General features: G+C 42.2%; 1 protein-coding gene across 3 annotated transcripts in view; it reads right to left on the bottom strand.

Annotated features, from left to right (window-relative positions):
- The window catches only part of LOC139388521 (GTPase-activating Rap/Ran-GAP domain-like protein 3), a 174,349-nt gene that overhangs the window by 37,489 nt on the left and 121,104 nt on the right, over positions 1-15,756 (bottom strand). For 2 of the 3 annotated variants that reach the window (XM_071135222.1, XM_071135224.1), the window contains 13 exons: positions 14,502-14,528; positions 14,272-14,347; positions 14,069-14,167; positions 13,713-13,816; positions 11,152-11,266; positions 10,711-10,756; positions 10,207-10,313; positions 9,718-9,833; positions 7,598-7,720; positions 7,424-7,498; positions 690-804; positions 475-501; positions 164-268 (listed from right to left, as the gene is read on the bottom strand). In XM_071135222.1, the coding sequence (XP_070991323.1) occupies positions 164-268; positions 475-501; positions 690-804; positions 7,424-7,498; positions 7,598-7,720; positions 9,718-9,833; positions 10,207-10,313; positions 10,711-10,756; positions 11,152-11,266; positions 13,713-13,816; positions 14,069-14,167; positions 14,272-14,347; positions 14,502-14,528 (1,135 nt within the window). The remainder of the gene's footprint in view (positions 1-163; positions 269-474; positions 502-689; positions 805-7,423; positions 7,499-7,597; positions 7,721-9,717; positions 9,834-10,206; positions 10,314-10,710; positions 10,757-11,151; positions 11,267-13,712; positions 13,817-14,068; positions 14,168-14,271; positions 14,348-14,501; positions 14,529-15,756) is intronic. The other variant, XM_071135223.1, reaches the window with a different exon arrangement.

Here is a 15,756-nt window from a genome sequence, read left to right as displayed (position 1 = left end):
ATGGAAGAAGGGAGAGAGAGTGAGAGAGAGAGAGAGGAGGGAGTGGGAGGAAGCAAAAAATGAGAATGAGAAAATAGGTTAGGGAATGAGGGAGAGGGGAGAGAGAGAGAATAAGAGACTGAAAGAGAGTCAGATGAAGAGAGACAAAGAGACCATCACACACCTTTGTCAGTCCTGGTGATGAGGAGATCCTGAGGCTCTAGAACATGCATCTGCTTCACCACCATGGTCTTATCAAACACCTGCACTGGGGGCAGGACCTGGGCGTCTACCAACACAACACATTGGTCTATTGGTCATTCCCTATGCCTCGCTCAGGATCTTACTAACTATTGATGAAAAACACTGACTGATGTCGTTGCTGCAATAATAAAAACATTGCCTGAAATAGTAGGCTGAATTAAATGATTTCAGTTTATTGAACACTAAGAAGTTGTAGCACTGAATGGGGAGAATTGACCGTGTTACACTCACCTGGGTTTGAAAGAAGTGGATCAACAGCTGAAATATAGGGAAAGTATAATGTTAAGAGATTCATTTTATGATGACATCAATGCTGACTGAATCATTGACATTCAAGTGATAATTGAATAATGCATATGACAGTTATAATAAAATAGTCCACTAATTATAAAGCGCATTTCATTCTATAACCTCAGTGTGTGTGTATATGTGTGTGATGACCTCACCATCTATCATCATGACCCCTGCTGCTTCCGTGGCGACCAACAGAGACTGACCCCAGGAGTCAGCACACACCGTCTCATAGGAAAACGTACTGCAGAACGACTGGGACTCCCAAGGCTGCAGCACACAAACACACACAAAAAGGACATCACAGCATAACCACAAACACATAGTTACAAGTATATCAACTGGCGTCTACATTATGTTACAATGCATGCTACAACAGAATGTGTCACACAGTTAGTAAATCTGTTATTATGGCATGGTGATCCACTAGGCCTCAGTGAGAAAAAAGTAGTGCATGGTAAAGGTTGACAAGGAAACAGGGCTCGGTTTATGGTAGGAATGGGAGTTAAGATCGGGACAGGATCAACAGTCCACAGGAACGGGCAGTACAGGAATAGTTCAAAACATAGTTTTTTTTGGTGGAAGTGTGTCACTTGTACAGCATTTCATAAAATCAACAACTGTGTAGGTTAGGCCTAATATACACTACATGACCAAAAGTATGTGGACCTCGCTATGTGCACGGGGACAGTGTCATGCTGAAACAAACTGTTGCCACAAAGTTGGAAGCACAGAATAATCTATAATGTTATTGTATGCTGTAGTGTTACGATTTCCCTTCACTGGAGCTAAGGGGCCTAGCCCAAACCAAACAGCCCCAGACCACTATTCCTCCACCACCAAACTTTACAGTTGGCACGATGGTGAAGCGTGATTTATCACTCCAGAGAACGCATTTCCACTGCTCCTGAGTCCAATGGCGGCGAGCTTTACACCACTCCAGCCGATGCTTGGCATTGCGCATGGTGATCTTAGGCTTGTGTGCGGCTGACGTTGCTTCCAGAGGCAGTTTGTAACCCTGTAATGAGTGTTGCAAATGAGGACATGGGTTTCGTGCTTCAGCACTCGGCTGTCCCGTTCTGTGAGCTTGTGTGGCCTACCATTTCGTGGCTGAGTCGTTGTTGCTCATAGACATTTCCACTTCACAATAACAGCACTTACAGTTGACTGGGTTAGCTCTAGCAGGGCAGAAATTTGACAAACAGACTTCTTGGAAAGGTGGCATCCTATGATGGTGCAACGTTGAAAGTGACTGAGCTCTTCAGTAAGGCCATTCTACTGCCAACGTTTGTCTATGGAGATTGCATGGCTGTGTGCTCAATTTTATACAACGGGTGTAGCTGAAATAGCCAAATCCACTAATTTGATGGTGTGTTCACATACTTTTCTACGTCAGTAGGCTAAATGATGAAGCCTCCAATAGATGAATTGCAATGTCTTGTTGCAGCCAAGGACCCATCACTAACATTAAAGCCAAGGAAAGAGCGGTGTTTTAGAAACATTTTATGGAGTTGTCTTTGAAAACGTAGGAACCGAGTACACAGCTTGTAAAAAAATTGTGCGGTTTAAACAAATAGGCTACCATCCGGAGAGCGGGAAAAGCGGGCTGAAGCGACATAGCTGCTCTACTCCCAAAAACTTTACGGTCAAGCCCAATTGTTCACGATTTCAACTAAACCTGCGGTGAAGAATGAAATAAAAATAGATTGACTTATGCAGTAGCCTACTGTTGTACAATTTTTTTTTTATGTTCATGTTGTTAATGATCCAAGAGCTCAGTTAATCCGTAGCATTGTGACAATGATCTTAGGGCTATTGGCAAACACAATGTAAGTCATTAAATGTACAGTGCCTTGCGAAAGTATTCGGCCCCCTTGAACTTTGCGACCTTTTGCCACATTTCAGGCTTCAAACATAAAGATATAAAACTGTATTTTTTTGTGAAGATTCAACAACAAGTGGGACACAATCATGAAGTGGAACGACATTTATTGGATATTTCAAACTTTTTTAACAAATCAAAAACTGAAAAATTGGGCGTGCAAAATTATTCAGCCCCTTTACTTTCAGTGCAGCAAACTCTCTCCAGAAGTTCAGTGAGGATCTCTGAATGATCCAATGTTGACCTAAATGACTAATGATGATAAATACAATCCACCTGTGTGTAATCAAGTCTCCGTATAAATGCACCTGCACTGTGATAGTCTCAGAGGTCTGTTAAAAGCGCAGAGAGCATCATGAAGAACAAGGAACACACCAGGCAGGTCCGAGATACTGTTGTGAAGAAGTTTAAAGCTGGATTTGGATACAAAAAGATTTCCCAAGCTTTAAACATCCCAAGGAGCACTGTGCAAGCGATAATATTGAAATGGAAGGAGTATCAGACCACTGCAAATCTACCAAAACCTGGCCGTCCCTCTAAACTTTCAGCTCATACAAGGACAAGACTGATCAGAGATGCAGCCAAGAGGCCCATGATCACTCTGGATGAACTGCAGAGATCTACAGCTGAGGTGGGAGACTCTGTCCATAGGACAACAATCAGTCGTATATTGCACAAATCTGGCCTTTATGGAAGAGTGGCAAGAAGAAAGCCATTTCTTAAAGATATCCATAAAAAGTGTTGTTTAAAGTTTGCCACAAGCCACCTGGGAGACACACCAAACATGTGGAAGAAGGTGCTCTGGTCAGATGAAACCAAAATTGAAGTTTTTGGCAACAATGCAAAACGTTATGTTTGGCGTAAAAGCAACACAGCTCATCACCCTGAACACACCATCCCCACTGTCAAACATGGTGGTGGCAGCATCATGGTTTGGGCCTGCTTTTCTTCAGCAGGGACAGGGAAGATGGTTAAAATTGATGGGAAGATGGATGGAGCCAAATACAGGACCATTCTGGAAGAAAACCTGATGGAGTCTGCAAAAGACCTGAGATTGGGACGGAGATTTGTCTTCCAACAAGACAATGATCCAAAACATAAAGCAAAATCTACAATGGAATGGTTCCAAAATAAACATATCCAGGTGTTAGAATTGCCAAGTCAAAGTCCAGACCTGAATCCAATCGAGAATCTGTGGAAAGAACTGAAAACTGCTGTTCACAAATGCTCTCCATCCAACCTCACTGAGCTCGAGCTGTTTTGCAAGGAGGAATGGGAAAAAATGTCAGTCTCTCGATGTGCAAAACTGATAGAGACATACCCCAAGCGACTTACAGCTGTAATCGCAGCAAAAGGTGGCACTACAAAGTATTAACTAAAACCTGTTAAGTCTACCCCCTCCTTTTTCGAACATTCTGTTAAAAATCGTGCAACTTTTCAGCGTCCTGCTACTCATGCCAGGAATATAGTATATGCATATGATTAGTATGTGTAGATAGAAAACACCCTGAAGTTTCTAAAACTGGTTAAATCACGGCTGTGACTATAACAGATTGTGTGTTTCATTGAAAAGCGCAAGAAAAACTGCTCTCTGAAAGCTAAAAATTATTTCCATGCGTCACTTTCATGGGTTGTTAAAAGGGCACAAAATGTATTATCAACCTGCATGCAATTCCTACAGATTCCACACGATGTCGCAATTGTCGTAATTTTCAATGGAGTTTTTTCTTGGTAAATCCAACTAACTGGATTCCGTTTCTTCCGGTCTCCACCAGGATGTTTTGAATGTGCACATTGGCAGCCATTGATTTGAAAACGAGGAGCTATTGAATATACATCGCCCTGTAATCATTTTGATAGATTATAAACGTTTACTAATACCTAAAGTTGGATTACAAAAGTATTTCGAAGTGTTTTGTGAAAGTTTATCGTCGACTTTTTTAATTTTAAAAAATGACGCAGCGTTTAAAAACAATGTTTTTTTCTGAATGACACAGCTTCCATAGAAAGCTATTTTGGGTATATATGGACCGATTTAAACGAAAAAAAGACCCAATAGTGATGTTTATGGGGCATATAGGAGTGCCAAGAAAGAAGCTCGTCAAAGGTAATGAATGTTTTATATTTTATTTCTGCGTTTTGTGTAGCGCCGGCTAAGCTATATCTTTGTTTACATTGCATTCAGGCATTTTGGGGTGTTGCATGCTATCAGATAATAGCTTCTCATGCTTTCGCCGAAAAGCATTTTAAAAATCTGACTTGTTGGCTAGGTTCACAACGAGTGTAGCTTTAATTCAATACCCTGCATGTGAATTTTGATTAAGGTTTGAGTTTTAATGAGTACATTTAGCATTTAGCGTAGCGCATTTGCATTTCCAGGTGTCTACTTGAGACATCTGCGTCTCAAGTAGGAGCAAGAAGTTTTAAAGGGGGCTGAATAATTTTGCACGCCCAATTTTTCAGTTTTTGATTTGTTAAAAAAGTTTGAAATATCCAATAAATGTCGTTCCACTTCATGATTGTGTCCCACTTGTTGTTGATTCTTCACAAAAAAATACAGTTTTATATCTTTATGTTTGAAGCCTGAAATGTGGCAAAAGGTCGCAAAGTTCAAGGGGGCCGAATACTTTCGCAAGGCACTGTATGTACCCCTAATTGCACCAAATACATCTGTTTATCCTACAGCTAATATAAGCAGTAATCATGAGCCTATAAACCAGAGTTACACTGAGGCGGTGTGCAATAGTAGGAAGACCGCTTTATGCAGCTCACCCTGCGCTCCAATGTAAATAACATGAGTAAATCTACCTCTGATGAGCTTCCCAGTAAAGCATCAAAAACAACCAAGCAAATCAGAAAATTGCTAAAAAATTGCCTATATTAAGCCTAAGAAACAAGGTCCAAACAAGGTCCATGAAGTCAATAACTTTGTAACATATTCTGACATTCATTTCTATGAAACTCACTTAGATAATACCTTTGCAATACATGGTTATAACATCTACCGAAAAGACAGAAATGCTAACGGAGCGGGCCGGGCGCAGTGCACGCTGACCAGGTCGCTAGGTTCACATTGGTGTGGCTGTCTTCCGGATTGGTTGCGCCCTGTGCTAAGAAGCAGTGCGGCTTGGTTGGGTTGTGTTTCGGAGGACGCATGGCTCTCGACCTTCGTCTCTCCCAAGCCCGTTCGGGAGTTGTAGCGTTGAGACAAGATAGTAACTACTAACAATTGGATATTGCCACTCCTATTTACCAAATCTTCAATTTAAGCCTACTAGAGAACGGGTGCCCTCAGGGTGCCTTCAGTGCCCTCAGCCTCCTTTACTAGCTCAAATAGCCGACCAAACAGCCTGTTGCCAACCCTTAGTAAACTTCTGGAAAAAATTGGGTTTGACCAGATACAATACTATTTCACAGTAAACAAATCGACAACAGAATTTCAGCACGCTTAGAGGGAAGGACACGCAACAAGCACAGCACTTACACAAATGACTGATGATTGGCTGAGAGGAATTGATGATAAAATGATTGTGGGGGCTGTCTTGTTAGACTTCAGTGAAGCTTTTGACATTACTGATCATAGTCTGCTGCTGGAAAAACATGTGTTATGGTTTTACACCCCCTGCTATAATGTGGATAAAGAGTAAACTTGTCTAACAGGACACAGCGTGTGTCCTTTAATGGAAGCCTGTATAATCAAGTTAGAATCAGGAATTCCCAAGGGTCGCTGTTTAGGCCCCTTGCTTTGTCAATTTTTACTAACATGCCACTGACTGAGTAAAGCCAGAGTTTCTATGTATGTGGATGACTCAACACTATACACGTCAGCTACTACAGCGACTGAAATGACTGCAACACTTAACAAAGAGCTGCAGTTAGTTTCAGAGTGGGTGGCAAGGAATAAGTTAGCCCTAAATATTTCTAACACTAAAAGCATTGTATTTGGAACAAAACACTCACTAAACCCTAAACCTCAACCAAATATTGTAATAAATCATGTGGAAATTGAGCAAGTTGAGATGACTGCTTAGAGTAACACTAGATTGTAAACTGTCACGGTCAAAACATATTGATGCTGTAGTAGCGAAGATGGGGAGAAGTCTGTCTATAATAAAGAGATGCTCTGCCTTCTTAACATTATCAACAAGGCAGGTTTTACAGGCACTGAGCTGTCTGTCTAAACTACTGGCACACAGCTCGGACACCCATGCATACCCCACAAGACAGGCCACAAGAGGTCTCTTCACAGTCCCCAAGTCCAGAACAGACTATGGGAGGCACACAGTACCACATAGAGCCATGACTACATGGAACTCTATTCCACATCAAGTAACTGATGCAGTAAAATTAGATTTAAAAAACTGATTAAAAAACACACAGCGGGGTGAAGCAACACAAACATACACGATAACATCCGCACTATACATAAACATGGATTTAGTACTGTAGAGATGTGGTTGTGGTGGAGTAGGGGCCTGAGGGCACACAGTGTGTTGTGAAATCTGTGAATGTATTGTACTGTTTTAAAATGGTATAAATGCCTTCATTTTGCTGGACCCCAGGAAGCTAATGGGGATCCATAATAAATACAAATACAAATGTTAATGTGTTGTAAATGTTAAAATGTGGCAGTGCTCAGCTCTAAGCCGGTGCTGTGCTGAGCCGACCATCCTGCTGGGGTCTCTGTCCTCATCCTCCAGCTTAATCTATCTACATTTAGGTCATTTAGAATAGGCCTACAGTCAGTGCATTTAACTAAAATAGGTAAGACAATCTCATTTCACAGTCGCAAATTGCATTACTGAACTAACACAATAGCCTACATATTTCTGCACATAAAAATGAGCACTGGACGGGAGTACTTTTTATCAGGAAGGGACAGGAAAGTTTCAGGGTTATAGAACTGATGCAGGATCAGGACTGGAAAGGAATTTATTTTCACTCCTGTGTCAACCTCTAGTGCATGGGGCTGAGTGTGTGTATGTGTGTGTCTGTTGGTCTTCTCACCTCTTTTCTACACAGGCCCGTAGTGACCAGACTGGTGGGGGCATCTCCTCTGACGATGGTCTTGAGCTTTAGAGCCTGGACAACAGAGAGAGAGCATGAGAGTGTGTGGTGCGTGCATGAGATAAAGAGTGTGACTGTGCTACTCTGTATGTTGTCTGTCCCTGTGTGTGTCACCTGTCCTATCCTGACGAACTCGGCCTGTCGTGCCTCCTCCTTCTTGCGGGCGGACTTGGGCGACTCTGGAAGCACGTCACTGAACGAGCGTCTGTTGAGCATGTTCTGGGGAGAGAAGGGAACCTGCACATGGGACACAAGTGCACACACACACACGAACACACACACACACACACACACGGGCACACGCATGCACGCACCACCACATGCGCACACACACACAGAAAGAGAGATAGTGAAGTGGGCTTCAGAGATAGTGGGAAATACAGCAGCATAGCAGCATAGCATAGAACTGAGTCATATGAGAAACAATAGACAAAGAAAGTGGGATGGGGTACAGAGAGAGGGAGGAGAGTCCACCCACAAAATGGGAGCATTGTAGTAGTATCCAGTAGTCCCAGTGTTATGCAGTCTGCAGTGGTTAGAGCCGAGAGAGATAGACAGGGCTGCAGTGGTTCAGAACAGTAGGTAGCTTAACTGGCTGTGGTACAAACCGTGACCAGAGAGCCTAGATCAGATCAGTGGTCAGAAGCTGGTGCAAAGGGAAATGTTAAACCTCGGCGTTACTCTGGACCCTGATCTCTCTTTTGACGAACATATCAAGACTGTTTCAAGGACAGCTTTTTTCCATCTAAGTAACATTGCAAAAATCAGAAACTTTCTGTCCAAAAATGATGCAGAAAAATGTATCCATGCTTTTGTTACTTCTAGGTTAGACTACTGCAATGCTCTACCCTCCCGCTACCCGGATAAAGCACAAAATAAACTTCAGTTAGTGCTAAATACGGCTGCTGGAATCCTGAGTAGAACGCAAAAAATTGATGATATTACTCCAGTGCTAGCCTCCCTACACTGGCTTCCTGTCAAGGCACAGGCTGATTTCAAGGTTTTACTGCTAACCTACAAAGCATTACATGGGCTTGCTACTACCTATCTCTCTGATTTGGTCCTGCCGTACATACCTACATGTACGCTACGGTCACAAGACGCAGGCCTCCTAATTGTACGTAGAATTTCTAAGCAAACAGCTGGAGGCAGGGCTTTCTCTTATAGAGCTCCATTTTTATGGAATGGTCTGCCTATCCATGTGAGAGACACAAAATATCCCTCTAGTGGTGTGTGGGCTGTGCTTTGGAAAAGTGGGTGGGGTTATATCCTTCCTGTTTGGCCCTCTCCGGGGGTATCATCGGATGGGGCCACAGTGTCTCCTGACCCCTCCTGTCTCAGCCTCCAGTATTTATGCTGCAGTAGTTTATGTGTCGGCAGGCTAGGGTCAGTTTGTTATATCTGGAGTACTTCTCCTGTCTTATCCGGTGTCCTGTGTGAATTTAAGTATGCTCTCTCTAATTCTCTCTTTCTTTTTCTCTCTCTCTCGGAGGACCTGAGCCCTAGGACCATGCCTCAGGACTACCTGGCATGATGACTCCTTGCTGTCCCCAGTCCACCTGGCAGTGCTGCTGCTCCAGTTTCAACTGTTCTGCCTGTGATTATTATTATTTGACCATGCTGGTAATTTATGAACATTTGAACATCTTAGCCATGTAATCTCCACCCGGCACAGCCAGAAGAGTACTGGCCACCACTCATAGCCTGGTTACTCTCTTGGTTTTTTCCTAGGTTTTGGCCTTTCTAGGGAGTTTTTCCTAGCCACCATGCTTCTACACCTGCATTGCTTGCTGTTTGGGGTTTTAGGCTGGGTTTCTGTACAGCACTTTGAGATATCAGCTGATGTACGAAGGGCTATATAAATACAGTACATTTGATGTATAGTGTACTGTCACTACCTCATATTCCAATCAAGACGCATGAATTAAAGAGCAAACTTGTGGACTATGGAAGTTGGAGGACTATAGAAAAATACCTTGTTTTTAGAAGCAGGAGCAGAACCAGAGGAAAGGAGAGCCCCATACCCTTTTCACACCATCGTTTCAACCTGAACCACGCTGGCACATATATTTTATTTTACTCATTGTCACCACAGTTCCTGCAACTATAATGGTTGGATGCATAACCAAGCCAGTGGAGGACAACTCAGTTTAGCTCAGCTCGGTTTGGCTCAGTAGTGTGAAAAGGGTATGGATAGACCAGGCTGGGTTAGTTAGTGTGTGGGAGAGCTGTACCTTGTGGAGGTCAGGGATGAGGTCCTGGTAGAGGGAACGGATCAGCATGTCCAGAGTCCGCTGGCGCTTCTGGGCAAACGTGGGCGTCTCCAGGGTGGCCTTTTCTCCATTGATTACTGCAGGACAGAGAGAGGGGTTCATTAGGAGAACATACCCACATGTACGTACACACTTATATGATCACCATAAAAAGACAATACAAAGCTTCAAAAATTCCAACTCAAACTTTCTTTGGTCACATTTAAACTATCTTGTAAATGCTTAATGAATGTCTCCATAAAGCCTTTATAATGTCTACATTCTGTAGATGTTTTACTAATAATTCATGTCCTACTATGGTTATGCCGCAAGTGGCAAAGCACGAGGAAAGGGCCTTTAAATGTGACATTTGTGATCGATTAGTCACTGCAGCTCATAGCTCATTGCACACAGTTTAGCTGTAACTGTCTGTAAACTAAATAGTGTGTGAGAGTAAGTCACTGATCTTACGCTTGACTAACAAAAAGTCCCTGAATTCTTGGTGGTCTGTAAACACTGGTGGTGAGGGAAGGGGCGGTCCGAACAGTGGCACACTCTCCTCAGAGAAAATCTTCAATCTGGAACACACAAAGCACTGTTATATTTAACACAAACACAGTGTGCTACAGCCGGAAAATAATCCTACAGCAACAGGAAATGTGAACTATTATGTGGATTATAATTCATCAATATTAATATATATTTTTTGTGGGGTTGTTATACTGTATTTTACGTTAGGGCAAATCATGTCTTACATTTTAAAGTGGAAATTACAAACTTCAAGCATTTTTAAACCTTGAATACACTAAGTTAGCATTTTCTGCTGTGCAGGAAAATTCTCATAAACAAAAGAGTCATCAAATTAAGATCCTACATCTGTATGCATGCATACACATACATGCACAAACACACATACACACACCAACGACGTGTCATGTACCTGAAAAATACCAATGAAAAAGCACCTCCACATACCTGTAACTGTCGTTTTGACTGTTGTATCTAACTAATGCAAAGATATCTTGCAGAGAAAATGAAGGAAATAGCCTGAACACATACAATCTATGAAGCTAGCAGTGATGTGTATGGCTTTGTCCAAAAACAGCCCCCTACCCCCTAGACACTTACCCTATCCTCTACCCCGTAGGCACTTGTGAAGATACGCAATGTTAAATACTTAGGTACACAATAAGCAATATGATGAAAATGCCAACCTAGCTGCCTATGGTGCTACTATCATATTGCTTATACCTATTCAATTCTTTCAGATTTACATTAAATTGGCCAGAGAGTACAGGCTAGGCAATGTTTCTGGAAAGGGCCTACGATTCTGGCTGCTCAAGGTCACTTGTAGAAATGTGTACAATGTCAGAGATATTTCCCACCGGTCTTTGTTTCGCCATAAGAAAAGGATACGTGTGAAATGTGATCTGATCATGGAGGGTTTAAATGACGGAGATGTGTCCTCCCCCTCCTGGAACTGGAACACTATGGTGACAATGTCATTCCCAATGTGTCTTTTCCTCTCCACCTGTTGGACAAGAGACAGAGAGAGAGAGACAATGAGAAAAGTCATACAATAAAAATACTTGGAACAAACAAGTGAAATAACTCATATCTTATTGATTTAGAGTTCATGCATCAATCTCTGGCCTAAAGCATGAATGCCTCTTTTATGAGCATCTAAAATAGAATTGCAGAGCTCCCATTAATTATTATAATCATATCTTTGTACATTGTCTTTTGCTGGCAGCCCCTATTCACTAAAGTCCTATTTTCCAGGAATGTGTAAATGTACTTTGTGAATAAAGTGACTCTGAAGCAGGCAGAGAACACACACACACACACACACACACACACACACACACACACACACACACACACACACACACACACACACACACACACACACACACACACACACACACACAAAAATAAATCAAATGTTATTATAAAGCCCTTTTTATATCAGCAGTTGTCACAAATTGCTTATACAGAAACCCAGACTAAAACCCCAGAAAGCAAGCAATGCAGATCTAGAAGCACGGTGGCAAGGAAAAACTCCCTAGAAAGCAGGAACCTAGGAAGAAACCTGGAGAGGATCCAGGCTCTGAGGGGAACCGGTCATCTTTCTGTGCCAGGCAGAGATAATAAGAATACATGGCCATTAAGGCCAGATCATTCTTCAAGATGTTCGATCGTTCTTCAAGATGTTCAAACGTTCATAGATGACCAACAGGGTCAAATAATAATCACCGAGGTTAAAGAGGGTGCAACAAGTCGGTAGCTCAGGAGTAAATGTCAGTTGGCTTTCATAGCCGAGCACACCCAAACACTCTTGATGCACACAGGCCTGCAAAGAAAATGTGTTTGTATTCATTAGCAACTTCGGAATCTGTTTTAGATCAAATCCAATTATGAATGTAACCCTCTCATTCAGCCTCTATCTCCTTTCATATCTCGCCCACAGATATTGGCTTTTCCTGAGTGGGTTCACACTAACGTCAAACTGTCTTTGTTCTCTTCTGCCTTTTTTCTCCCAGTCACGCACACACACACTCCAGCCATACACATACACCAGCCATACACATACACCAGCCATAAAACACACACACACTCCAGTCACACACACACACACACAGTCTGAAACTAGGGGGCTTTTAACAGTAGGTCATAAGGTACAAATGTTGTGGTGTAGAATGTCAATACTTCGTTTTTGGTTTTGTAATGTTTCAATAAAGGTTTGACTGACTCAGTGGTGTTTAGGTGTGTGTGTTCGCGTACATGAATGTGTGTGTTTTCTCTAGTGTGAGTGAATGGAGATTGAAAGATCAAGGACTTGGGAGTATTTCACATTTCCCTGGCATCTCAACAACTCTGACATTGAACAGATAAAAGACTAACTGGCTGTTGTGTCTCTGAAATTACTGTAAAGCATTCAGTGTGGTCATAGTTAGTCAGATTGACTAGAGGTTAGCAATGAGAGAGACAGCGAGAGAAGGAAATGACAGAAATAAAGAGTCAGGGAGAGAAAGATGGGACAGGGTGAAAGGGTTATATGGGGGAGAGAGGGATGGGTTAAGGGGAACGAGCGACAGAAAAGAGAGTGGCATTGGCACTAGAACAGACTTCAGCACCCAGCCTCACCGTACTAGAATCAGAAGTCAAATGTCTACTGTTTGCTGATGATCTGGTGCTTCTGTCTGCAACCAAGGGGGGCCTATAGCAGCACCTAGATGTTCTGGACAGATTCTGTCAGACCTGGGCCCTGACAGTAAATCTCAGTAAAACAAAAATAATGGTTTTCCAAAAAAAGGTCCAGTTGCCAAAAACAAATCACATTTTGATGAACTCCCATATCTATTGGGTGAAATACCAGTGTGCCATCACAGCAGCAAGATTTGTGACCTGTTGCCACAAGATAAGGGCAACCAGTGAAGAATAAACACCATTGTAAATACAACCCCTATTTATGTATATGTATTACCCTTTTGTAGTATTTTAACTATTTGCACATCGTTATAACATAGTCATAATATGACATTTGAAATGTCTCTATTCCTTTGAAACGTTTGTGAGTAATGTTTATTGTTCATTTTTGATTGTTTATTTTACTTTTGTTGATTATCTATTTCACTTGCTTTGGCAATGTAAACATATGTTTTCCATGCCAATAAAGTCATTTGAATTGAATTGAGAGAGAATAAAGATTTATACACAACTGACCGGCTCTGGAGGTCTGAGATGTAGAGATAGAGACGGGGGTGCTGTCAACATAACAAAGCAGGCACATTCACTCTCTCTCTCTCTCACACACACACACACACACACACACACACACACACACACACACACACACACACACACACACACACACACACACACACACACACACACACACACACACACACACACACACACACACACACACACACACACACACACACACACACACACACACACACACACACACACACCTGCTGCTTGTTCTCTTTGGAATAGGGTAGCATGGTGGAGATGTGGAACATCAGCTCATGGCCCTGGTACACTGTGTAGATGGAGTTCATTCCTGTAGTGTCATCTGGAGAGAGAGAGAGAGAGAGAGAGAGAGAGAGAGAGAGAGAAGGGATAGAGCAGTGGGAGTTTAAAAGGATGGGGGAGGGGGAGGAGTGTGTAGGCAAAAGGGAAAATATGTATTTTTTTAAATAGAAAGAGGGAGAGAAAGATCAAAAAAAGAATGTCTCCATAGTCTGCAATATAATGGAAAAACAATAATTAATTGCAGAACCTATGGTGTGTGCGCGCTTGTATGTGTTTGGTGACCAGATCTTACTTTTGGTATCCAGTCCACCGCGGTAACCCGCCCAGCCCTGCAGAGAGATTGTGTCCCCTAGCAGGTTGATGAACTTATCAAAGCTCTCACTTCCTGTTTCTGAAGAAACAGAAGAAAGAGCAGGGTTGAAAGTACTATTCACAGGACATGGATACTTCAAATTGTGTATGTGATGCTTACTACCCACAATATTAGTGACTTACCGTTGCTAAACATCTCATCATCTGTGAGCTGTCCATCTTTGGCATACAGGACACCGAACTTGAAGTTAACAGAACCCTAAGAAAATACAGTTTAAAAGGTCACTTTCATTATCTGCCAATACCAGACAAGCAACCTTAGTAGAGCAGAGGGAAATCTATAGTAAGACTAGAGTACCTATAGTATTCACTTGAAAGAGTGACATTTATGACAGAATAAATAAATACTGTACCTCTTGCTCCTCCAACACCAGTAGGTCCTGTGGGTAGAACACAACGCACAGTTAACATCAGTTTGCCTCGCCAATGACTCACAGATCTGTTACAGTATGCAACATTTCCTTTCGTAGAGATAGCCGGAGGCAAAGTCATTATCTGTCAGGCGACTTATTGAGCCTTCTTGGGTGTGTGACGTCACTCCGAGTCCTTACCAAAACATGGGGGATAATTTCTCTCGCCTCGGATCTGAAACCAGCAGTAACCACCAACTTCAATGAGCGTTATCTTAAAATTGAAAGACGTCTAATATTCCTGCACCCCAATAACAGTAGCTAGCTACAGGGTTTGAGTCACCTCTGCCAGCGACGCTAGCTAGCTAACATTGGCTAGGCTGTGTCTAGACTCAGGAAGTCATGGGCACATATGCTTCATTCAGCTGGTTAGATAGAGGAAGACAGGTTTAAACGTTTGAACGCGTTCAGGCCTTGATTCCACCATAACAACAACTGGCTACTTGCTCATTTTCCGACAAATATGTTAAACTCATAGTTTATCCAGTGACCACAGCATTTAGAAGGACAGCTACTGACTGAAATGTAGCTAGCTAGCATTCTGCATTGCTGGTTCACACTGGTCAGGCAGTAGCCAACTAGCTAGCTAACAGCTAATTATGGACGCCAAACAATGCAGCTAGCTAGACTCGGGAGATCGTCAGCACATGGTTAACTGGTTAGACATGATAACACCATGTGCAAAATGTCTGTAAACAAACTAGTTGTCAGTTAAATATGTTTAACTCACAGTTAGATTATCCACTGACCACCACATTTAGGATAGCTAAATTACTGAAATGTAGTTAGCTCACTAGCCGACCAGTCGTGGATGACCTATTCTTTGATAAGGTTAACTTACTCTTATCAAGCGACAGACAGTTTGTGGAAAGGTAAAAAAAAAAAAAACAAATTGTTTCATGAATTATCAGACAGTGAGACTAAAATCGATTGGTAAGTATCTGGTTAGGCTTTTATTTATTTCCCAATTAACTAAGCTGAAGCTGGGTTTCCCAAATTGTTCGATGCTTATACTGCTCATGCCGACGAGCAAGCTAAACAGATGGCTCTTTAGCGCATCTGTGTGACGTCACATATTCACGAATGCTCAAACAACGATCCGACATATCTGAATCAATGAAATAAAGCCCTGTTTCATAGTGGAGACCATTTCCCCATTTTTAATGCAATCTTGAAACATATTGAAAATCGGGTCTTC

Source organism: Oncorhynchus clarkii, chromosome 29, assembly GCF_045791955.1.
Source record: "Oncorhynchus clarkii lewisi isolate Uvic-CL-2024 chromosome 29, UVic_Ocla_1.0, whole genome shotgun sequence".
Lineage (NCBI taxonomy): Eukaryota > Metazoa > Chordata > Actinopteri > Salmoniformes > Salmonidae > Oncorhynchus > Oncorhynchus clarkii.
This window is presented reverse-complemented; position numbering and strand designations above follow the sequence as displayed.